At 41.5% G+C, this 25728-nt stretch overlaps 1 protein-coding gene across 10 annotated transcripts in view; it reads left to right on the top strand.

Annotated features, from left to right (window-relative positions):
• Positions 1 to 25728, top strand: part of fcho2 (FCH and mu domain containing endocytic adaptor 2) — a 241038-nt gene that overhangs the window by 142495 nt on the left and 72815 nt on the right. For 4 of the 10 annotated variants that reach the window (XM_069937031.1, XM_069937066.1, XM_069937044.1 and 1 more), the window contains 4 exons: positions 7117 to 7173; positions 9159 to 9266; positions 12015 to 12133; positions 20926 to 21055. In XM_069937031.1, the coding sequence (XP_069793132.1) occupies positions 7117 to 7173; positions 9159 to 9266; positions 12015 to 12133; positions 20926 to 21055 (414 nt within the window). The remainder of the gene's footprint in view (positions 1 to 7116; positions 7174 to 9158; positions 9267 to 12014; positions 12134 to 20925; positions 21056 to 25728) is intronic. The other 6 variants (XM_069937095.1, XM_069937080.1, XM_069937086.1 and 3 more) reach the window with 4 other exon arrangements.

Genomic DNA, 25728 nt, shown 5'->3' on the forward strand with positions numbered 1-25728 from the left:
TGGTGCAGATAATTTAATAAAGACAAATTTGTGAATTTTTCTTCCTCCTAGATGCTGCCACATGCCTAGACCTCAGTCATAAGCTATGCCTTCTCAGCCATTCATGTGAATGGAAATTGAAGTCTACCCTCCCATCCCACAACACATACGCACACCCTTTCTTTTCCCACTTCCAGAGTAAATCCTATGTCCTTGCTACCATTAACACTGCAGGCAGTGTTTCAAGTCGATAACGAGGGAAAGTCCTATATTGTAATCATTGGAAGATTTCTTTACCCACGTTTGACCTAATACTTGCATGCTCAGAAGATTGAGAATAATTTGTGATACACTACCCTATTTTGTTGACTTTTTCCTGTATTAGCCATCCACATGTAACACAATGACTGGTTTAGATCAGAGCTTTTATAAAAAAATTCTTTTGTGACACAAAATTTGATCTAAAATGCAATGTGATTGGACCCTTTGTTACTGTTTCCAAAATCTGTTCAAAGTCCTCTGCAAATTACATGCAAGCACACCAAGGCAGTGAGACATGCACAGTGATGTTTCACAGATTAGAAACCATGCATATTTTGACATAACATGCTTATCAGGAGAACTGAGGCTTGTTTTAGTATTGGTCAATTTTTCAACCATCTACTGATGTCACATCAATTCCCTTTGCTTTGTTTATCAAATTTTTGATCTTGCTGCTTCTTAACACTTTTGTACATGCAAGCCTTTTTTGCTACTATTAAAATAATAGTTCTTGGGCACATAAACATTTTGACAAGCTACTCCCTGATTCAGTGCTTTTTTTTAAAGTTAATCAAATCCATTACTGCCTTGCTGAATTTTAAATATTTTTTTGCAGAAATGACGCATCCTCTGTCCTCTCTTTTGACTATACCATGTTGCTAATTTCTGATGTAAATAATTTTCGTGTGTATTGAAAAATAGTTCAGAGAATTAGAAATTGTAAATCTAAGAAATCTACATCAAACATTTCTCACTGATTGAATGTTTAACTTTAATAATGTTAAATAGCCTTATAATTTCTTGTGGTCATTTAATGCTCAAGTAAATTAATAGAATTTGTGTGTTCATCAATGTTCTATGATCACATCAAAGTTATTGCAGTATCTTTTTATCAGCAGATATGTTATTCAGATAACCAAAATAGATATTACAAATAGTACTTAGTGATTTTTTCTGTTTCTCAGAGGTAATGAGGGTAAATTTATTTCTGAAAATCATTTATTGAAAGAAAATCAGAATAATGTTTTATACATGATCATCTTTTATCCAGTGGAGATAAAAGAATTTGATAATAAGTGTACAAATGACAATAGAAAAAGTACACAGATGAGGAAAAGAAACCTCATAAAACAAAATCAAAAGTTTCTGGAGATCTATCTTTATAAACAGATGCTGACCCACATTTTTAACAACTTGTGTTGCATTTTGGAGTACATTAACTAATGTTGAAGAACGAGCATCTCACTGTTCTATGAAGCTAAATGGGCTGCAGTTGTGCATTAATTTGTATGTGTGTAATTATGCAGAAGTCAGAGCAGGGAACAATGTACAAAGATAAAATTAAATACCTGTACTCTATTTCTGAATGTGCAGAATTCATAACAAGACAGGTGAATTAATCACATGAATAGAAGTAAATGGTTACAATCTAATTGCTATTACAGATCTATAGATTCTCTGATGAGAATAGGAATTAAGTCTTTCAGGATACAATATTTAACTTTGATACAAGATAGGCAAAATGGGGAAGAGGATGGAATTGATCTGATTTGAACAATTAGAATCAGTTTGGGTGATGGTAAGAAATAGAAAGGGAATGAAGTATTGGTATCCTCTAGATCAATGGTCCTCAACTTTTTTCTTCCCATTCACATACCACTTTAGGTAATCCCTATGCCATCGGTGCTCTGTGATTAGTAAGGAATTGCTTAAGGTGGTATGTGGAAGGTTGAAAATCAATGCTCTAGACCCAATTGTTACTGAAATATTTTGCTTGAGAAAAATTGATATTGGCCCATTTACTTTGGAGTAATGAAACAGTGCACAAAACAAGTTAATTTGGTACGATTAAAACAGTGGTTTTCAACCTTTTTCTTTCCACTCACACACCACCTTAAGAAATCCCGTACTAACCACAGAGCACCTTTAACAGGGAATACTTAAAGTTGTATGTGAGTGGAAAGAAAAAGTTTGAGAACCACTGCTTTAGATGTTTTGTATTTATTGCAGTTTGATCTCTTGGTTATGATATTAATGCACAACTCAGGTAATTTCATTGAGAGTTTTGGCACTATAACATGGGAATATAGAATGGTTAGAGCACAGAACAAGAGATGAGGCCAAATGTGTCCATACCACTTTGTACCATAAAATTTGCAAGTTCCATCTCCCAGCTGCTTCTTTGTAGTATTGTAGAATTTTTTCCTTCATTTTATCTATTCAATTTCCTCTTGAGGATCACAGTGGAAACTGCCTCCATCACATCCACAAACAATGTTTTCCAGATTTTAATTGCACAATCCATAAAAGAGGTTTTCCTCATTAAACTCTTAATTCTATTCTTTTATATTTGTGACCTCTGGTCCTTGACCCCTCCATCAACGAGAACAGCTTTCCACCATCCTTTCTGCTTTAAGCACATTATTTTATGTACTTTTATCAAATCTCCCTTCAATTTTCTTTTCACGAATGAAAACAGTTCTAGCCTCTCTAAGTTATCCCGTAACTATAATTCTTCTTTAAGGAACAATTCTTTTTCTAGTACCATTGCTTCTTATAGAATTGTGTTGTTATTGAGTCTTGGCAAGGGTTCAAATAAGAGAATTCTAACTATGTGCTGTGAGAAATCAGGGGAGAATGTGGAAATGATTAGGGAAAAGGCATTAAAAGGAAAGCTGTAAGCAAGATATTAACTACTGCAAGATTTAATGCTCATTCCCTCAAGATTTAAGCAAATTTTAAGAGATAGAATAATTTACCGAACAATTGGATGAGTTATACAATTGAAAAGCTAAGGGGAATATTGAACTTACCACAAATAGTAAAATAACATATTTGAAGAAAATAAAACAATGGAAAAGAAATGAACAGAAGCAAATAGGAGACTTAAATGTTAAAGGAATCATATATTCTGGCATTTTATTAATGACTAATCAAAGATGCAGTTGAGAAACTTATAAAGAACTGGCACATAAAGTTTCTACTCAGGCTACATGATGTAATTGTTTCATCACAATGAATGAAGTCATGAGAGTATTGGAAAGTTTGCTGAAAGCACCAGTAAGAGTGAAGTAAAAATCTCTGAAGAGTTCTTAAAAAATTATGTTATTTAAAGAGAACATAAAAAAAACTAGTACAATTTACCTGATTTGATGTGACCTTAAATCAAGAGGCAGTTTTATCATAAAGGTCTGACTGAAGAGTTTTGCAAAATTGAAATTGGTGTATCTCAGTACTGGACTTGGGACAGAAACAAATACTACATTTCAGCATTCTGAAAAATTATTTAAAAAGCATTAAAAAGAGACAAGCTCAATAATACTAACAATAAATTACTGAAGTTTCAGTTTTCCAATTTTGGAAAAAGTGAGTAAAAGAAGGATCATTACCAAAATGGGCATAAAATATAAAGTGAGGCTGTGTAACTTGAAACCTAATAAATCTTAAGGACCAAATGAACTATATCTGAGAGTTTTGAAAGAGGGAGCTCTAAAGATAGTGAATATACTGGTTACCAGCTTCCAAAATTATATGTATTGTGGAACTTTTCCTGAGGATTGGAGTGCAGCCAATGTGACCACACTCTTTAAGAAAGAATATAGAATCAAAGTAGAAAACTACAAAGTGTTAGCCTAATGTTACTGACGGGGAAATACATTACATCTATAGTGATAGAACATAGAACAGGAAAGCACTGGTAGAGGTCCTGAAGCCCATGATATCTCTGCCAACCTACGATGCCAATTTGAACTAATCCCATTTGTCTACACATGATCAAGTATCCCTCCATTTCATTGTATTTTCTTGTACCTCAGAATCAATTTATTGTCATGAACAAGACACAAAGTTCAGTGTTTTGCGGCAACATCACAGTGCAAACATTCATATAAGCCAGTGGTTCTCCACCTTCTTCTTTCCACTCACACACCACTTTAAGTATTCCCTATGCCATCGATGCTCTGTGATTAGTAAGGGATTGCTTAAGGTGGTATGTGAGTGGGAAGGGAAAGTTGAGAATCACTGGTCTAGACCCAATTGTTACTTAAATATTTTGCTTGCGAAAATTGTCATTGTCCCATTTCCTTTAGAGTTATGAAACCATGCACATAACAAGTCAATTAGGTACAATTAAAACAGTGATTTTCAAACTTTTTCTTTCCACTCACATACCACCTTAAGCAATCCCTTAATCACTAATTACAGAGCATCTATGGTATAGGGAATACTTAAAGTGGTATGTGAGTGGAAAGAAAAAGTTTGAGAACCACTGATATAAACCACCTTACAGCAATAAAAAGTGGACAAAAAGTAAGGCAGTGTCTTTGGTTCATTGATTATTCAGAAATTTAATGGCAATGGGGAAGAAGCTGTCCGTATGCTGCTGAGTGCTCGTCCTATAACCTTTTTCCCAATGGTAGCAGAGTGAAGAGGGCATGGCCTGGGTGGTGGGAGTCTTTGAGGATAGAGGCTGCTCTTTAAGACACCGCCTCTTGTAGATATCATCGATGGAGTGAAGTCTGGTGCTTGTAATGTCGCAGGCCAAGTTAATAACCCTCTGGAGTTTTTTTCTTGTCCTGGGAGTTGACACCTCCGTACCAGAGAGTGATGCAACCAGCCAGAATGCTCTTCATGGTACACTTGTAGAAATTTTCGAGAGACTTTGGTGACATACTGAATCTCCTCAAACACCTACAAAGTATAACCACTGGCAAGCTTTCTTCATGATTGCATTGACATGGAGGCTCCAGGACAGATCCTTGGAGATGTTGACACCAGGAATTTGAAGTTCTTGACCCTCTCCAATACTGACCCCTTGATGAGGTCTGGGACGTGTTCCCCTGACTTTCTCTTAAAGTCCACAATCATTTTCTTGATTTTACTAAGGTTGAGCACAAGGTTGTTGGCATGACATCACTCAACAAACTGATCTATCTCCCTCCTGTAGACTTCCTCCTTGCCATTTGTGATTCTGCTGACAACTATGGTGTCATCGGCAAATTTGTAAATAGCATTGGAATTGTACCTGGCCACACAGTCGTGTGTGTATAATGAGTAGATCAATGGGCTAAGCATGCATCCTTGAGGTGTGCATGTGTTGATTATCAGTGAGGAGAAGATGTTGTTTCCAATCGTACTGACTGGTCTTACAATGAGGAAGTCAAGGATCCAGTGCAGAGTGGGGTGCAGAGGCCCAGAGTTTGTAGCTTTTTAACCAACACCAAAGGAGTAATGGTGTTGAAGGCTGAGCTGTAGTTGATGAAGAGCAGTTCTATGTATGAGTTACTGTTTTAGAGGTGATCCAGAGCTGATTGGAGAGACATCAATATTCTGTCTGCTGTGGAGCAATTGTGATGATGGACAAATTGCAGTGGGTCCAGAACTTTGCTTAGGTACTTGTTAATTCTGCTCATGACCAGCCTATCAAAGCATTTCATCACAGTAGATGTTAGTGCTACTGGCCAATAGTTGTTGATGCAGCTCACATTCTTTTTGGGCACTGGGATGAATGATGCACTTTTGAAGCTGGTGGGAACCTCTAACTGCAGCAATGAGAGGTTGAAAATGTCCGTGAACACTCCGTCTAGTTGGTTGGTGCAGATTTTCAGTATCTTGCCAGGTACGCCGTCAAGACCTAACGCCTTGCAAGGGTTTTCCCTCTTGAATGATGTTCTGATGTCATCCTCAGGACAGATATCACAGGGTCCTCAGCCTTTGCAGGGATTCTAGTAGACACTGTTTGGTTCTCCTTCTCAAAGCAGGTATCGAAGGTGTTCAGCTCATCAGGTAATGAAGCATCACAGTCACCTACAGTGTTCACCTTCATTTTGTAGATTGTAATGGCCTCCATTCCCTGCCGTTGCTGGAGTGTATCTGTCTCTAACTTCCTTCAGAATTGCCTCCTGAATAAATGTTTCTTAAATATCATGATTGTATCTGCTTCTCCCATTCAGTCTCTCCTTATAACTCAAGCCACCTGGTAGCAACATCCCTATAAATTTTTTCTTCACCCTTTTCTAATTTGATGAAATTCTTCATATGGCTAGGTGACCAAGACTAAACAGAATACTCTTAATGCAATCTCATCAGCATCTTGTGTAGTTGTAATCTCCAAGATGTTCATAACAGTTACCCTTGATTTTCAAAAACATTACCATGCTGAATCCTCCAATTATGATAGACTGGAAGTTGCCATTGACTAGAAAATTAACTGAATCAGCGTCATAAACCTCTGTAGCTTGAGGTTAGAAGGACACAAATGGCTCTAGTCTGAATAGCACCTCTGCGATATGACAAATTATTGTACGTTGCAAACCAAATTCTCCTTGACTTATGAATGTGATTACCTTAACAAGCATATTCAAATGTGACAGAGATATCTTTGTTACAAACTCCATCTTCTAAAAGGCAAATCATTGGGTTTGAAGGCCTCAAATTGAATTTGTATATGTTATTCCAGGAAAAGGGTGTAAATAGAGAGAAGCTGTTAATTGAAGGTTCGAAGGGCAAGAGGTCAAAGATTAAAATAGATTAGCCTAAGGTCCAGGAACAGAAAAGCGGTTAAACCTTGACAAGGAACACAACAAGACAGTTGGATTCTTTTTGGATCATCTAACAATGGAATGGAGTGTACTGTAAACATTATGGTTTTGTGGATGATGAATGCTATTTTTAAGGTGCAACATCTCAATCAACGATGTGTCTAGGGAATATTGAGAACAAGGAAATCTCATGGGTATAATTGTCCATGTCCTCGTTATTAAAAGTTTTAAATTAGTTTCTTAATGATTTATTAAAATTGTAATCATTCTGGCAATGCATTTCATTAACTAGTTTTACTTTCCTCTTTCTTCTTGTTTTTCTAAACTTTGTTCTTAGCTTTTCCTTTACTTCCAGTAAGTAACACTTCTGAGATACACACGCTGTTTACTTCAGGTAAATAAGATTCTGTTGTATTGAAAAGTTGTATTATTGAAAATTTCCTTTCTTTGTGCTCAATTATCCAGCTCAGTGGTTTTATAATGGGGAATTTGTAGAATAGTAACCAAGTTTTTAAAAAGGCATCAAAAGTTCAAGGCATTTCATTAATGATTTGTTAATTAGTCAGTTGAGATGTTTTCAATAAGAAGTGCTCTCACATTAAGTTTTTCAACTTTACATTGTTATTTTTTAAAACTGCAATATTTATCTTAAAGATTATATGAATTGTTGAGAAATAATCCCACCTTGCTGATTGATATCCAGAAAATGAATGTTGTGAGTTAGTTGTATTTTGGCACATATAGTTTATTCAAAAACATCTGTTTAGTTTCACCCACTTCATCTTACGTGACATGAAAACTGACATAACCTAATGAATTCCAGGGCTGTGCAATGTATACATGAAATAGATAGGGTGATATTTTGTTGAACTCTCTTGGCACCTTGGAAACTCATAGTCTATTTGTAAAAGAGTATTGCAAATTATGACATAATTGTTTCTATTATATTGCTATTACTAGATTGCTAAACATTTTGAATGGATGTTTTGAATAATGTTTTAGAACTTGTTAAAGTAGAGGGTGCTATATAAAATACAGATATTACATTTGAAGGAATGCACTTTACAATATAGTTAGTGCAGCTCACTTTCAGGAAGCTAAATAGTAGCCAGTGTAAGTTGAAGAGTGCAGTAGAATCTGTTTGGGGATCAGTCAATTTTTATATAGCTCATGTTCACCGCACAGTAATTTTAGTATAAGGCAGCCATTCTCAACCTTCTTTTTTGACTATCCCCACCCCCCACTTTGACTCTCCTCAAAGTTTCTGGGCCCCATTCCTGTGAAGCAGTCAAATTTAGTTGATTTGAATCCTTGGCTCCCCTTAAATCTGCTGCAGCCCCCAGGGGAGAGGGAGGGGCGTATATGGCCCCCATTGAGAATGGCTGGTATAAATCACAGCTAATTGATCATCTTTTTGCCTTTTGTTGTGATTTTCTTTGGGCATAGAATTTTGTCTTGTTAATTAAATGGTTAATTGGAATTTTTTTTTAAAAATGATTAATCTAGCATTTTAACCCTATCTCAAGTTCAATGTTTTTTTTCCCAAAGACTAATATTGGAAAACTAAAGTTTTAAAAGCCATGGTTTTCATTTTTGAACTAATTTGTGAACCTTCACTTTACTTTTGATTTCTTTAGTTATTTCACTATTTCTTCTTGTTTAATGTGAATATAATTTTGGACCATGTGGAATCATTGTCTAATTGTATCATATTTTAAATTTAATAACTGACATTAAGAAATTAAACCCTAACCTTACACCTATCTTATTGATGCGCTGTGACTAATATTTTGTTAATATTTGAATTTCGATTATGAAAAAATTAAGCAAATTAAACTACTATAAATTGTTCACTCTTAAAATGTGTGGAACAATCCCAGTAAAATGTATTTCGATAGCTAAGCTATTCAAGTTGGAAAAAGAACCTCGTGAAGATAACAGTGTATATGATAAAATGAATATTCTCCACTTTTTATTGCGTATATTTTGCAAGCTTTTAACTTTTCCTTCAGCTGAATTAATATGGCATGAAGGGAGCTCAACTTTCTCAAGTCCTAATTTACCATGGGGTGTAGAATATGAGTCCTCAGTGAAACACCAGTCAGGCTGTGAGTCTAAGACCCCAAGTCCTTGTTCAGATTTTAGTGTAGAAGCAATTTTAGAAATCTTTAATAACCAAGCAGATATTCCTACTTCATGGACTCGGTGAATTTCATGTAATGATAAGCTAAAATCAAGCACACCTTTTAAACTTAAAGTTGAAGGAACCAACACCAATTAAATCTCCATCAGACTTCAATCCTCCTGGGGCCTCCTTTCAGTTGTCATCTTACAGCAGGACTTTTGATGACCAAAGTGACTTTCAGAGTGATTTTACAGGCAACAAGAAGCTACCAATTGAAGAGAATGAATCTGGAAGTTTTTCCTCTTCTGCATCTCAACCTGTGGATGTTAGTTTAACTCCTGTGGTCACACATTTAAATAATGGTATGCCAAATATAATTTGTACCAATGCGCTTAATGTTTTATACCTTGAACCTTTAATAGCAACAGGTCTTTACCTCAAAGTGAAATAGTTCAGAAAATTTTATTTTAACTGACAAGAAATTACTCTGAGTACCTTAGTGCTCATACAAATATGATTGCACTAACTGTGCAAGCTACTTTATTATAGTCTGCAAACTTTCTATATTTTTGAACTATTTCACTCTTTTGGACCCTGGTTCAGAAATGTTGCAGAGAACGGATCATTAAGCAGGTGTGGGCAATGATGATGTAAATGCAAAAGGAATGGTTTCATATTAACTGAGGAGAAACAAATGTTAACCTTGCAGTGACAGGATCAGAATATATTGTCATGAACATGTCACAAAATTCATTGTTTTGCAGCAGCATCAACGTGCAAATATTTATACAAACCACATTACAAAATAAATAAAAATAGTTCAAGAAAAAGAAAAAATAAGTTAGTGTCCGTGATTCATTGTCCATTCAGAAATCTGTTGGCAGAGGGGAAGACTCAAACCTTGCGCTACAAATGCTCGTCTTCAGGCTCTTGTACTTTTTCCTGATGGTAGCAGAGTGTAGAGAGCATGGCTTGGGTGTTGGGGTCCTTGAGGGTTGAGGCCACTTTCATAGAACACCGGATCTTGTAGATGTCCTCGATGAAGTAAAATCTGGTGCCCTTGATGTCGCAGGCTGAGTTAACAACCCTGGTTAGAAGCTCCATACCAGGCAGTGATGCAACCAGCCAGAATGCTCTCAACTGTATTATAGATGTTTTTGAGAGTCTTTGGTGATATACCGAATCTTCTCAAATTCTCACAAAGTATAGCCTCTGGTAACACTTCTTCGTGATTGCATTACATATAACTGTATCTGCTGATTAAAATGTCCATTTTAATTGTTGGAATTTATACTTTATTTTATCTCAAGCTTGCACTAATTAACTATAAATGTTTATCATGATATTAAATAATTTTATGCTTGATTTTTTTGCTTTTACATTATTCACAATGTTGATACTTTCATAGTTTTTGCTCTGTGATAAAATTGGAACTCTAAAAGCAATTAATGAAAGAGTATTTGTGGAGCTTGATCATTTTATACTAGCAGGAGTGATGGAGAAGAGAGCATTTATGAAGAAACTTCCTTCATAGGAAACAAGGTTTTTTTTTCCAAAATAGAGACTTAATTGACTGATTTTTAAAATAAATAAATAGAACTGATTTCCTGCAATTGCTGTAGAACAATTAGAAATAATTATATTGCTGTGCAAAAATATTCAGGCTAAATTGTTTGAATTTGTCACAATACAGTTTAAAAATGTGAAAATAATATGCAAGTTATATAAAAAATGTTGACACCAGGTGCAGATCTTTTTGGAGTTTAACAGGAAAGTCCAGAGGTGCTGTGATTCTAGGGTAATACACAAAGTGCTGTAGAAACTCAGCGGGTCAAGCAGCATCTATAGGAAATAAAGAGAGACCATCATTTCAGGCTTAAACCCTTTGTCAAGGAATGAGCAAAAGGCAGACCAATATCTGAATAAAAAGATGGGGGGAGGAAGGGACAGCGAGACGATTTAGTAAGATTTTACAGGTGGAAGGGTAAAATAGAAAAATGCTGAGGTGATCGGGAGAGAAGGGGTTGGGGAGCTGGAGAAAAAGAGATGGAGGGAAAGGAAAAAGGAGAGACCTCATCATCAGGAGGGTTTTTATGGAAACAAAAGAAGTTGATGTTAATGCTGTTTGATTGGAGCATACCCAGCTGGAATATTAGATGTTGTTACTTCAATATGCAGGTTGCCTCGGTTTGATAGAACATGACCATAGATAGATATGTCATTGTGGGAATAGTTGACCACTGAAAGCACCCTGTTATTGCAATGCCTAATGAAACAATCTCCCAGTCTGCATTCAGTCTCTCCAATGTAGAGGAGGCCACAATGGAAGCACTGGATATAATAGATAACTCCAGAATTGATTTCACATGAAGTGTTGCCTCACTTAGAAGGATTGTTTTGCATCTCCTTCTCTCTCTGCTTTCCACAGGACCACTCCATCAGGGACTATCTTGTCCACGCATCCCTTCCCACTAATCACCCCTTGATACCTCCCCCTGTGACCACAAGAAATGCTACAAATGCCCACACCTCCTCCCTCACCACCATTTGAGACCCCAAACAGTCCTTCCAAGTGAAGCAACACTTCAGTTGTGAATCTACAGGGATCATCTATTGCAACTTGTATTCCATCCACTGCCCCTTCCTCTCCTCTCCCCACTTTTTTATTCAGGTGCCTGCCTGCATTTTGCTCTTACTTTGAAGGGCTCAGGCCTAAAATGTTGGTTACCCTTTACTTCTTATAGATGCTGTGAGATCTGTTGAGTTTATGCAGCACTTTTGTGTATTGCAGAAATTTTTGGGAGGACATTTGGTACTATTCATTGGGTTAGTTTTGATTTTCAAATGCACTATAATTTGAAAGACATTGGGAGCATACTCATTTCTTCTTAAATGCCAGTCTGGTTTATTTTTAGACCTAAAACAAGAACTGGATTTAAATTTTAGTCTATTGTTAAGTGATTACTATGATATGCAGTATTCTTTGCAATGCATAAAAAAGTTTTCTTTAAGCTGGTTTGAATAACTTTCAGCACTTTATCAATTAATATTTCTCATTGAATTTTACTTTTTCTTCTCCCTCACCATCCCTTCCACCTCTATCTTCACAGCAGTAACACCCCCAGCAAGACCTACCACCCCACTCAATGCAGGTGTGATTGTGCCACCGCCACGTCCTTCTTCCAGACCAAAGCTTTCGACGACAAAAAAGAGTGGAATTAATGAAATAGTAAGGTTCTTTTTGTTAAACTTGTTCACATGATATTTTATAAAGTATTAAAATAATTTGTGCACATTATTACATGGCTTTATATTAATTCTTGAACACTGAGACAAATACAGAGTTCAGGTTTTCTCAGTCTTGTTACATTCTCTTACTTCTTCTAGGGCGGTGAGAATACTGAGCGACCAAAGAATCTGCTCACACTAACCATCCAAGGCTCTCATTCATACAAAATAATATTTATTTATTAATTTTTATAGATATGTATTATTTGTCTGTACGTCTGTTGTGTCTGGTTGTGTGCCATTTTGCACCGAGGACAGGAGAACAATGTTTTGTCAGCTTGTACTTGTGCAATCAGATGACAATAAACTTGACATGATTTGGCAGATTTTAGGAAGGAAGTAAAAAAGTGATGATAGTCACTCCAGTTTTATCTTCTTTCAATCAAGTTATCAGGTTGATAGGCTTTATAATTTACCCCGATATAGATGAGTGTTAGGAGAATCAGCATGGAGTTGATGGGCATGTAAGAGAGAACAAGTTAAATTTCCTCTTTCTATGTCACAGAAGAATTGTGACAACCAGACAACAGAATTGTATTTATAGGTATTATGGTCTGCATAGTACAGATCTTAGACTTGAAAACATACCCACCATAAAGCATCCACAACTCAAGTTTTAGGTTCACGTACATCAAGGTACAGGTTTGTTTTGTGAGCAATCCAATAAGTCTAACATAAATACATCAGCACTAAGAAGAAACCCAGAGCAAATCAGAGTGTAGTGTCACAACAAAAGATCAGTTAGCACATAGCAAGGGGAGCATGACATCATGATTGTGAGATTCATTCAAGAACCTGATAGATATGAGGAAGAAACTGTCTTTGAATCTCTTGGGCAGAGCAGTCCTACTACATGCAGTGATGCATTTACACAGGATGCTTCCATTGGTGCACCTGTAGAAGTTATTAAGGCACATGGGTTGTAGTTAGGTCAGTCATTGACAATATTTACTCCCAAGAACATGACATTATCCACTGTCTCCACTTCAACACCCCTCCTCCTATCTTTATATCATCCATGACTTGGCTACAAAGTTCCATCATCCAAATCATTGACATAGAACCTGAAAACAAATGGCCCCAGCATTGAATCCTGTGGAACATCACTGGTCACTGACAGCCAACCAGAAAGACCCCTTTTATCCTGTAATACCATGGGCTTTTATCTTGCTAAGCAGTTTCATATGCTGCACCTTCCCAAAGGCATTCTGATAATCCAAGTAAACAACATCCACTGACTCTCATTTGTCTGACCTTCCTATCATTTCCTCAGAGTTCCAACAGGTTTGTCAGGCAAGATTTCCCCTCAAGAAAACCATGCTGACTTTGGCTTATTTTATCATGTACCTCCAAGTCCCCAAAAAATCTAGATTCTAATATTTTTCCAACCACTGAATTCAGGCAACTAGGTCTATAATTTCTTGTTTATTTATATCTCCCCTTTCTTAAAGAGTGGAGTGGCATTTGCAATTTTTGAGACCTCTGGAACCATTCCAGAATCTATTCATTTACCTTTTTTCAAACCATGGGGTTTAGTCCAGCTGATTCAGGTGATTTCTGTCATGTTGGGGAAAGAGTATCAGGTTTGTTGGGTTCGCAGAGAGACCAGTCTGGACACAAGTGCTACAATCACATAACTTTTATTCTTCTTTTCTTCTCTTTTCTTTGGCTTGGCTTCGCGGACGAAGATTTATGGAGGGGTAAATGTCCACGTCAGCTGCAGGCTCGTTTGTGGCTGACAAGTCCGATGCGGGACAGGCAGACACGGTTGCAGCGGTTGCAAGGGAAAATTGGTTGGTTGGGGTTGGGTGTTGGGTTTTTCCTCCTTTGTCTTTTGTCAGTGAGGTGGGCTCTGCGGTCTTCTTCAAAGGAGGTTGCTGCCCGCCGAACTGTGAGGCGCCAAGATGCACGGTTTGAGGCGATATCAGCCCACTGGCGGTGGTCAATGTGGCAGGCACCAAGAGATTTCTTTAGGCAGTCCTTGTACCTCTTCTTTGGTGCACCTCTGTCTCGGTGGCCAGTGAAGAGCTCGCCATATAACACAATCTTGGGAAGGCGATGGTCCTCCATTCTGGAGACGTGACCTACCCAGCGCAGTTTGATCTTCAGCAGCGTGGATTCGATGCTGTTGGCCTCTGCCATCTCGAGTACTTCGATGTTAGGAATGAAGTCGCTCCAATGAATGTTGAGGATGGAGTGGAGACAACGCTGGTGGAAGCGTTCTAGGAGCCGTAGGTGATGCCGGTAGAGGACCCATGATTCGGAGCCGAACAGGAGTGTGGGTATGACAGCGGCTGTATACGCTAATCTTTGTGAGGTTTTTCAGTTGGTTGTTTTTTCAGACTCTTTTGTGTAGTCTTCCAAAGGCGCTATTTGCCTTGGCGAGTCTGTTGTCTATCTCGTTGTCGATCCTTGCATCCAATGAAATGGTGCAGCCGAGATAGATAAACTGGTTGACCATTTTGAGTTTTGTGCGCCCGATGGAGATGTGGAGGGGCTGGTAGTCATGGTGGGGAGCTGGCTGATGGAGGACCTCAGTTTTCAATGTTTGGCCTGGAAGTCAGCCTGAAGAAAACTGATAACTTTTATTAACACACGGGAAACAAACAGAGGAGAACATTAAACGGTACTTGATCACTATTTCACTTATGCGACGATATAAGCATTAACCTCTGACTTCAGTTGGACTCTAACAATGGCAAACCTATACTCAACCTGCTCACACACTACAAACAGAGACTCTTTTATACACACACAAACACACACTCACTCACTCACACACACACTCACTCACTCACTCACTCACTCACTCACTCACTCACTCACTCACTCACTCACTCACTCACTCACTCACTCACTCACACACACTCACTCACACACACTCTTTTCCTTGACCAATGGGATTGTGGCTCTCTGCAAGTTCGGGTGTGCACTGCTTAACATCCATGATACGCTCTGTGAAATTGGGCATTATGCAATGTTTACATTGCGTGAACACCATATTATATACTTAGCAAAGCTATTTGGGATACTATATTGTACCCGTAAACTTTTTATTTGTAAGTAGGAATCAGTATGGGGACCGACACGGGGCTGTGGGCAGAGAGCGGGGCAGTGGGATCAGTGTGGGGACTGACACAGGGGTATGGGGAGAGAGCAGGTAAGTGGGATCAGTGTGGAGACCGACACTCGGCTGTGGGATCAGTGTGGAGCCGACACGGGGCTTTGGGGAGAGAGCAGGGCAGTGGGGAGAGAGTAAGTCAGTGGGATGTTGGGACTGATACAGGGCTGTGGGGAGAGAACGGGGCAGTCGGATCAGTTTGGGTATTCAGTGAACTAAGAAATGGTGTATGAACTCCATAAATATTTGGTGTTGGTTTTCATTGCGGAAGATGCGAGCAGTATGCCAGAAGTTCGAGAATGTCGAGGGACAGAAGTAAGTGTAGTCACTATTACTAAGGAGAAGGTGCTGAGGAAGTTGAAAAGTCCGAAGGTGTTGTATGTGGAGGAAACGTGGCCACCCTACCTGTCTGGAATGTGTATATTTCAGGTTGTCATGTGTCCTCCCCTTCTGAAACTTATTTGTAAATCACATCACCTGTCAATCAAGGTTGACTCTGGCCATCCATTAGTGCACACCTTGCCATTGGGTAATTTAAATCACCTTGGGTCATTATTGGCTAGAAACACAGATTAGCACTGTATATAATACCGATACAGAGCACATTCTTTCTTTCTGCCTTGTAGTCCAAGCCCTGGACATCATTCCATGCCAGGTCGCTGTTGTGGACATAGTTGGAAGTGAAGCTGAGCTCTAGTATTGCGATAGATCAGTACTTGCAGAGAGCTGCAAACCCGTTGGACAGGGAACCAGGTGTGTGTATAAGAGTCTCTGCTTGTAGTGTGTGAGTGGATCAAATGTAGGTTTACTGTTGTTGGAGTCCAACCGAAGTCCAAGGTGAATGTCTATCTTAAGTGAAATAGTGATCAAGTATATAGTGCTAATATCATATTATATACTTAGCAAAGCTATTTAGGATACTGTAGTGTACCTGTAAACGTTTTATTTGTAAGTAGGGATCAGTGTGGGGACCGAAACGGAGCTGTGGGCAGAGAACGGGGCAGTGGGATCAGTGTTGGGACTGACACGGTGGTGTGGGGAGAGAGCAGGGAAGTGGGATCAGTGTCGGGACCAACACAGGGCTCCTCTTTTTGTTTCCCATGTGTTAATAAAAGTTATGTGTGATTGTAACAATTGTGTCTAGACTCGTTTCTCTGCATCCCCACCAAACCTGATACCGTTTCCCAATATGACAATTGGTGTTGCGAGTATGGTTCAAAGTGGAATCTTAACCATGTGGGAGTGGAACAATGTACTAACAATGTGGGAGATTGTATTAGCAAGTGTGTGTGGGCATTCTGGTAGGTGCATGGTTAATTATGTACCTGCTCACCAATGGGGGGAGCAAAAGGTGCCCAGAAATAGGGAAGGGGTCCTGGGATCAGAGCATAAAATCCCTGGGTGGACCAATGACTGTCAAGGGCTCAGCAGTTTGGTGGCGTGGCTGACAAACTACACCATGGCAGTCGATTAGGTCGACAGGTTGGACCCCCACGGAGGGAAGATAGGGCACTATGTGGTCTCCCTTCTGGAGGAATCAAGGTGCCCTGGGACTAGGGGTGTGGTTGGGGACCTCTATGTCTACTAGTATCGCTACTGAGTGGACAATAAGATATCACGTTGATGTTGAGCAGACAGGATGCTCAGTCAGATGAACAGATAGAATCCCTGACAATCAAGCGCGAGTCCCTGCAATCAAGCTGGATACTGCTAGGGTGTAGAAATGAAATACGCTGAAGCAGCCTGCTAGCAGGCCAAAGCGTGGCTGCTTCAGGCAGCCTGTTGATCTGGCTGACAGGTTGACCCAGTTAAGATTAAGGCGATCAGTATGTGTGGGGAGGAGAGTGATGTGTGGTTGGACAATGATGACTTCACAGAGGGTGAGCATGATTTTGCACCCAACCCTTCCCCCTCCCCCCCTTCCATGTCCATGCCCGGCCAGTAACCACGTGGTCCCAGTCCCACCATGAGGACCCCGTCAGCTCTCAACATTGGGGAGAATGCTGAGAACTGTGGGGGTCCGAGCAGACAGGAGAGAGGCTGGTGCAAGATCAAAGAGTACTCCGCCAAGGAATTGGCTGTGCTGGCAGACAGACACCGTCAGCGGTCAAGTGAGCATCTCGCTGCCTGGCTACTCTGGTTGTGGGACAAAGGGACCCCCATGACCACCTGTCGCATTTAGAGGCTAGTACTTTAGTTAGTCTGTTCACACAGCACTCAGTTAATATCTCCCTGTGAGTGCATCCTGAAGGGGTAGGCATGCAGAGGGACCAGGTAGTGATTGCGGTGCGGGGCAGGTTTTCCATACTGTTAGAGTGGGACCTGACATGCCGACCGCAGTGGCTCACCCTTAATGAGGGCACGAGGATCACCAGGGTATGGGCCTTTTTCACCAACCTCTATGGTGGGACTCCTGGGTACAACCTCCCTGAGGCTGTCAGGGTAACCCCCGCCTTGACAGGGCATCTAGTCACTACTGTCCACTCCGACCTCAGAGGGGTAGTCTTGTTTTTGATGGAACAGCAAGCAGCAAATCAGTCTGTGAAACCATCGCCCTGCTGGATGGGCTGAGGTACTTAGAACGGGGAGCACCCGCAAAAGGTTTGCTAGGTGGAGGCAAAACATGGAGAAAGTAGGAATGGTGAGGGCGTATTCCCTTTGACCCGAAGGGACAAGTATAATGCATTAGAACGTGCTGGGGTAGACTATGCCTGCTTACATGGTATCTCCACCACTGCCATGTTCGCCATATGGCAGGACTACTGTAGAAAAAACCAGCAGTCCTGTACCACTCAGCTGACCCGAGGTCATTTATTCCAGTTGCTGTCTACTGGGAAATTGGAAATACTCAGCGCTGGATGGCACTGGTCAACACGGGGGTAGAGCATACAATCATCCCTGGGAATCCCACGGGGTGGAGGGGTCCCAAAGTCAATATAAATGGGCTAAGGGGTTCTGTCCTCCCTGCCTGAGAGGTCACTCTCCACCTCTCTGTTGGCAATGAGCCTAGCCATTCCATCACAGTCCTGGTAGCAGCCTTCCCCGAGTCCATTCTCAGAATCAGTGTACACAAGGGGGAGTTACTGCGAACCAATAAAGGGAAATTCACATTTGAGGACACCTTGGCAACCATTGTCGTCAGGGCGGCCAAATGGACTCCCCTTGTCGTTTCCCCCTCTCTCCCATCAGTAATCTACACCCATCAGTATCGGGTGCCAGAGGGCAATGAGGAGATTGTGGAAGTGATCAATGCTCTCCTCCACGAGGGGGTGATATGTCCCGTCGTGTCCCCCTACAACAGCCCAGTCTGGCCAGTCTGGAAAAAAAAAGGCACGTAGCAAATGATTATTGAATACCACAAATTGAATACATTTCCCCCACCTTGCCTCAGCCATTCCCGACAAGGTCATATTGGTGGAGGATATCGTGGGCAGGGTCAACATACCCTGGTATGCTGTGGTTGACCTCCATCCCTTTAAGCCTTGATTCCCAAGATAATTTCGCCTTCACCTCCAGTTGCACGCAATATATCTTTTTCTGCCAAACCCAGGGTATGTCCACAGCCCCATGCTCTACCACGGATTAGCAGTCAACGATTTGAAAAATATTTCCCTCCCCCCCCCCCCCCCCTAACATTGATGTAAGCCACTACATCAATAATATTCTCATCCAGGCACCCACGGAGGAGACAGTGGCACAGGCACTCTGGGCTATCATTCGGGGTCCCAGCCAGACGGTCCTCTTTCTGGGAATCCAATGGACTCAGGCCGGAGGGTCATCTTGGAGATGGTGAGAAATAAAATTCTCAATACAGCAGTGCCACGAACAAGACTGAAATGCAAAGTTTTGTCAACCTTCTAGGCTGCATACTAGCTTGGGCACCCACAATGGGCATGTCGGCTGGGAGTGTGGGGTGTAGCGGCAGTTGGTGCCAGGGCCAAGGCTCCGAGGGACTTAGACAGAGTGAGTTTCCCTGAAAAATAGGCTAGAGGGCTCTTGGTACCATCTGCAGCCTGGTAGTGGTTGGAAACCTCAGCAACTGCTGAGCCAGGACTCACTTTATTGCTATCCTGTCTTATTGAACCCACAGACTGCTCTCGGTCTATAAACATATTCACTGTTACTTTTGTTCATCCTGTTGACATAGTTTTTTTTTAAATCTAATGTAATGTTATGCTGTTAATTTTTGAGTTAAAATTGTAATTGGGAGGCTGGGACAAGATGGCGGCCATGGTTCATGATGGAGTTGCTTGCAGTGGTCCCTTGCTACGGTGCCATTTTGCTCATTCCTATGTTTGGTCTTATTCTATATAGTATTATGTCCTGGAGAAACACAATCTCATTTTTATGGCTGTTTTACAGTTTTAAAAATGACAAATAAACAGTGACTGACTGAATTTTCTCCCAGCAATTTATTTGTCATTTGTTTCTATAACTGATCAGGAATACATCAATTGTAAGCCTTCCTTGTGTGATACATAGAACCAAAATTTGTATGTTCTATAAACTTAATTATCCTGCCCATTTTTTTTTTGATTACATCATAAATATTTACTAGGACAACATGGCCAAGTAGGGAGTCCTGCAGAATGCTTCTGTTCCAATCACAATAAAAGCAGAAGGCCATTCAGTCCTATGAGCCCTGCTCCACCATTCATGACTGATCTTGGAGTTTCACTCCATAGTTCAATGTGATCAATGTTGATCATGCAAAACTGGTGATTCACTATTCTCTGGTCAACTATAACACTTTCCAATTATCAGCAGTTTGGCTCTAATACTGATATCCTTCAATGGATCACAGAAACATTTATGTTTTCCACCAGCCTACCTTGATAAATTAGTATATGAGTAAATCGCACGTTTTCGTATGACCCATTGTAACAGTCGACCCCCCACACATTAGGGTTTTTTGGCCCTGACCGACCACTTGAGTTCCCGGCCTCCACTGATCCTCAGCCCAGCCACTGAAGCTTCCGATGCCCGACCACAAATCCTCATCCCAGCTGCCTGCTGATCCCAGCTCCTGACACCTTGGCCACAGGCTCTCTCTTAGGCCCAGGCCACCCATTCGAGCTCCCGACGTCCTGAACGCGGTCTCACCACACAGTTCCACCCATCCAAGCTCCTGATGCCATGAACGACACAGGTCAAACCCCTCCTCAAAATTTGACCTGAAAAATTTATCCAAAAAAAAAATCAGCGATTACACGAGTATATACGGTACATTGGTGGATGTGGATCGTATGTAGACTCAACCCAGAAAGGATGCCATACATTCTCCTATGACATTCATGAACCATATGGTTTGCAACAATTCTACTTATCTAAGATTGCTCTCACTGGGACAATCTTTGTTCTTTAATTTATGATTTATTTAGTTACATAAATTTGAATTTCTCAGCTGCCATGGTGGGATTCAAACCTATGTGCGCAGATCAGTGGCATCTGTCCAGTGACCATAATAAGGAATACAACTGCTGGAATTTCTGCAGCAGATTCATCATGTAATTTGGTTCTCTGCTATCTATTAGAGTTGGTAACTTTATAAATACGTAGCTACTCTTAAGTGTTTAAGGAAACTGTGCAAATATTTTTGTTTTTTTTTCCAGTCCAGATCATTTAGTCCTACATCTTCATCCACTACTAGTGCATCTCCTGTGGCCCCACTGGCACGTGCTGAAAGTACATCCTCAATTGGGTCCTCCGCTTCTTTAAGTACAACAACCCCACCAACAGTTGGTAGGTCCTTAGTCAAAGTCATTCTAGCTTAAATTCCTTTACAGGTTTATTATGTAACTCAACATATTCTTCTTTGGCTTGGCTTCGCGGACGAAGATTTATGGAGGGGGTAAAAGTAGACTGTTTGACCTCTGAGTTTCTCCAGCATTGTGCTTTTAAAGGCAAAGGAGGAAAAACCCAACACCCAACCCCAACCCACCAATTTTCCCCTGCAGCCGCTGCAACCGTGTCTGCCTGTCCCGCATCGGACTTGTCAGCCACAAACGAGCCTGCAGCTGACGTGGACTTTTTACCCCCTCCATAAATCTTCGTCCATGAAGCCAAGCCAAAGATAGAAAAGTCCACGTCAGCTGCAGGCTCGTTTGTGGCTGACAAGTCCGATGCGGGACAGGCAGACACGGTTGCAGCGGCTGCAGGGGAAAATTGGTGGGTTGGGGTTGGGTGTTGGGTTTTTCCTCCTTTGCCTTTAAAAGCACAATGCTGGAGAAACTCAGAGGTCAAACAGTCTACTATATATTAGCAAAGATAACGCTTCAGGCTTGAGCCCTTCATCAAGTATGAGCAAAATGTGGGCAGGTGCCTGAACAAAATGGTGGGGGGAGGTGCAGGGGGAGGAGCACAGTCACACGGGATAAAGAAGGGAGCACCACTTCACTTGTGAATCTGCAAGAGTCATATACTGCATCCGGTGCACCTATTGTGGCCTTCTCTACATTGGAAGCACTTGACACAGACTGGAGTTCGCTTCACTGAGCACCTTCAGTCTGTCCACATCAATGCCAACCATTTCAATTCTGGGCCCCATTCCTACGCTGGCATGTCTATCCATGGCCTCATGTACAGCCAAACCAAGACCACCCATAAATTGGAGGAGCAACATCTAATATTCCGTCTAGGCAATCTCCAACTGGATGGCATTAAATCAGCTTCTCCGGTTTCTGCTAGCCCACACCCTGTTCACTCTCTCTTCATCCCTCTGTATTCTTTCCTCCAGCTCTCCACCTCCTTCCCTCTTTATTCACAGAGCCATCCCTCCTCCCCTTGTTTGCTGGTGTGCCCCCCCCCCCCCCCGCTTCCTTATCCACCTATTATCTCCTGCCTGCGGACTGTGCTTCTCCCCCTGCCCTTCACTATTTTGTTCAGACACCTGCCTAGATTTTGCCCATAACTTGATGATGGGCTCAAGCCTGAAACTTTGGATATGTGTCTTTATATTTGGTACATAAAGTATATTGTTTGACCTGAATTTGTGTTTTTACTTCAATCACGGTGTCTGTAGAATTTTGTGTTTTACTCCTTTAAACAAGCTGGGCTAATGTACTTATGCTTGTTTTGGTTTCTGTAAACATTACCAGAACAGTACATTTTGGGTTATCCGATAAGCTTGGGTCTGGACATTTTTTGGTTAACTGGATTTTTCAGATAAGCAGCCCAGTAGCATCAGCAGAATGCTTGAATTGGCCGTTGCAGATCCCAAAGACCTCCCCACCACCATTGCCTGGGAGCCTAAAGTCCATGCTCCTGCCTGGGAGGCTGCTCTTCTTGATGATGCCAGGACAGCAGAGAACCAAGTACAGTGAAGGGTAAAGAAGAAATGGAAAGAGAGAGAGGAGGGAGTTACTTGAAACAAGGACAATCTCCCCATGCACTGCCTGACTCTCTCCACTCATTCACTGATGACTCGAGATTCCAGCCTGCTTCTCTAAGCAGGCATACAGCGTCTGTCTTCCCAGCCGGTTCTGAGCTTCGTTATTACCTAACTGGCACTAACAACGCATCAGAGCCCCACATGAGCATATTGGGTGAAATTTTTTTTTTCAACTTGTGGTGTCATGTTGCCACTGAAACAAGATGACTGACCTTTTTGGTTAACTGATTTTCGTATAATTGGAAACATATTGTAATTGATTATTTCAATCACAGTTTTGTATCACAGTGATTTAACTAAAACACTTGTATCCTGAAGAACATCGATTGTTTTTCAACCCAAACACTCACCATATGTAGCCATCTGTACTTGTAAATATCCATTTGGGCTGCATAGTACTGTCCTGGAAATTTTTAAAATATTTTATTTATAAATTTTCAAACTCAAACAGTTTCTAGTAATTAATCACAAATTACAGTTATCAATTATATACAAAATTCACTGTTGAGTCTGAGCCATATTTCCCCTTCCCTCCCCCCATCCCCAGTTATGTACAATATTCAAGCACCCACAGTAAAAGTAGGGAACACATCAGGGATCTGTCATGGCCCGACAGCTGGCACTTAGCCTGTTAAATTTTTCTTTGGTTTTACTTGATTGGAATGGAATGGACCATCCCTGCCTCTCCCTCAGTAGAAGGATAGACAGGGAAGGCAGGAGGTGGAGGGGGTGGGGAGAGACACACAGGTCCACACTATAACTGTGTTCATATGAAATTTAAATATGGTTGCCAAATTGTTTGGAAAGTATTTCTGTATTCCAACATGCAATCCCCAAGTGGGAGTCAGATTTCCAGGTAACTGTTATGCACTTCCTAGCCACTGCCATTACGATCATTACAAATTGGATTTGGAATTTGCACAGCTTCATCTTAATTAAGTCTTATGTCCATCATGTTTCCCAATAGGAACAGCTCTGGGTCCTGTGGGAATTCTTTTCTTATTATTTTTTCTTGGGCTTGGCCTTGTTCCACCCAAAAGGGTCTCACCTTGGTACATGTCTAGGTTGTGTGCACAAGGTTTCTGTCACAATGCCACATCTGAAGTATGGGTCTGAAATTTCTGGTTTAGCCTTATTCAATTTTTACAGTGTTCAGCATAGCTGGAGAAGAAAATTATACTGCACCAACCTATACCACACATTAACAATTGCAGCCATGCTGCTCCGACACAGGTCTGGCCAGCAACACTCATCAATTGTTATTCCTAAGTCTGACTCCCACCTTTGCCTTGATTTGTGAAGGCCTGATTAAGGGCCTTCGACTTGGAGTAAGAAATACATCGCCAAAATGAACTTCCATGTGTTCCCCTTTCAAATCAGGGTCTCTATGTCACTGCACATCAATAAGATCATGGATGGACCTAATCTGGCCATCCTGGAAACTTGGCATATACTCTTGCCCTCTCTGGCTATGCCAAGAATTTAGCATGAACCCCTGGGACTATTCATTGCTGCTTTTATGCCCAAACTCCAGCATAGGAGTGCTGTCAATCACATCTCGCTATGTATAATGCTATAACCACCCCTTTTAAAGATGATTACATTCATTCTCTTGTTTCTGGAAAGGCGTTTTGTATGCTACATGAGAAACCATTGTAGGGGCATAAAATCCATTAATTCCACTCAAAGAAAATTTGTTTTCTCATAAGGATTAGTAGTGTGATTGAATGTGACTGAATGACTGGATCTTAAATCAGCATTAAAATTAAAGGGGTATAGTGCTGGACACTGCCAAGAAAGACTCAGCCACCACATTGCAAGTCATTAATGACTTTTTATTCAAATTCAGCACGCGCCCCTTTAAGGGCAGCATGAGCTCAATCACCTCGTGCATTGTGATGTAATAATCGCTGCCCCAGGCATGCGCTGGGCAGGAGAATTGAGGCAGGAAGAAACCCTTACAGCGCCATCTTCGCATGGCTGCTCTACCACGTGGCGTTACATGCGAGGCCAGTTCGCCATGAGAGAGTGTGTCGCCACACAACCGCCACCCCCAGAACTGGCTATGCATCCCGCCGCTTGGGCAGGTGGCCCCGGCATTTGGGCATGGCCATCTGCACCGGCCGTGATAGGTCTAAGTTCGCCACCTTCAAACGGTCCACGGTTAAAAGTTTGTCTTTACCCCCTATGTCCAAAGTGAAAGTCCTGCCGGACCACTGGAGGACCTTGTATGGACCTTCATATGGGCATTGTAAAGGTGCCGTATGTGGGCCGCGTCGAACAAATACGAATTCCGCCGAGTCCAGCTCTTTGGGATGATGTGTTGGCCGGACGCCTGTAGGTCCTCCTTGGATGCTGTTCTGATGCCAAGGAGGACCCAGGGCAGATTGTCTGCCCAAGCCTGGGCCGGTGAGGCGAGCCATGAGGGCGGATTTCATATGACGATGCAACTTCTCCACCAAACCATTTGCTTGCGGGTGGTAGGATGAGGTGGTAGGCCCCAGGAACTTCAGCGTCTGCTTGCCGAACTGGCACTTGGCCACGTTGACCATGAAGCCAAACACCACCAGTCGGGCAAACAGGGTATGGAGGTGGGCCTTGTGCTCTTCGCGGTTGCGGCTGGCGATAAGGATATCGTCCAGGTAGATAAATACAAAGTCCAAGTCTCTAGGAGGTTCACCAGCTGAACCCAGAGTGCGGAGGTGAACTGGGCGCCCCTGTCATTGGTGATATGCGCCGGAGCTCCGAACCTAGCGTTCCAATGGCAGACTAGGATCCTGGCGCACGTCTCTGCGGAAGCCTCTTTGATGGGAATTGCCTCTGGCCATCTCATGGTCCGATCGACTATTGTGAGAAGGTAGCGTGCTTCTCTGGACACCGGCAGGGGGCCTACGACGTCAATGTGGATGTGCTGAAATCTCTGCACCACCGGGTCGAATTGCTGGATTGGGGCCTGCGTATGCCGGTGGACCTTGGAGGCCTGGCACCTGGTGCAGTGCCTTGCCATCTCGTCCACCTCTTTTTT

The sequence above is a fragment of the Narcine bancroftii genome, chromosome 1 (genome assembly GCF_036971445.1).
Source record: "Narcine bancroftii isolate sNarBan1 chromosome 1, sNarBan1.hap1, whole genome shotgun sequence".
Classification (NCBI taxonomy): Eukaryota; Metazoa; Chordata; class Chondrichthyes; order Torpediniformes; family Narcinidae; genus Narcine; species Narcine bancroftii.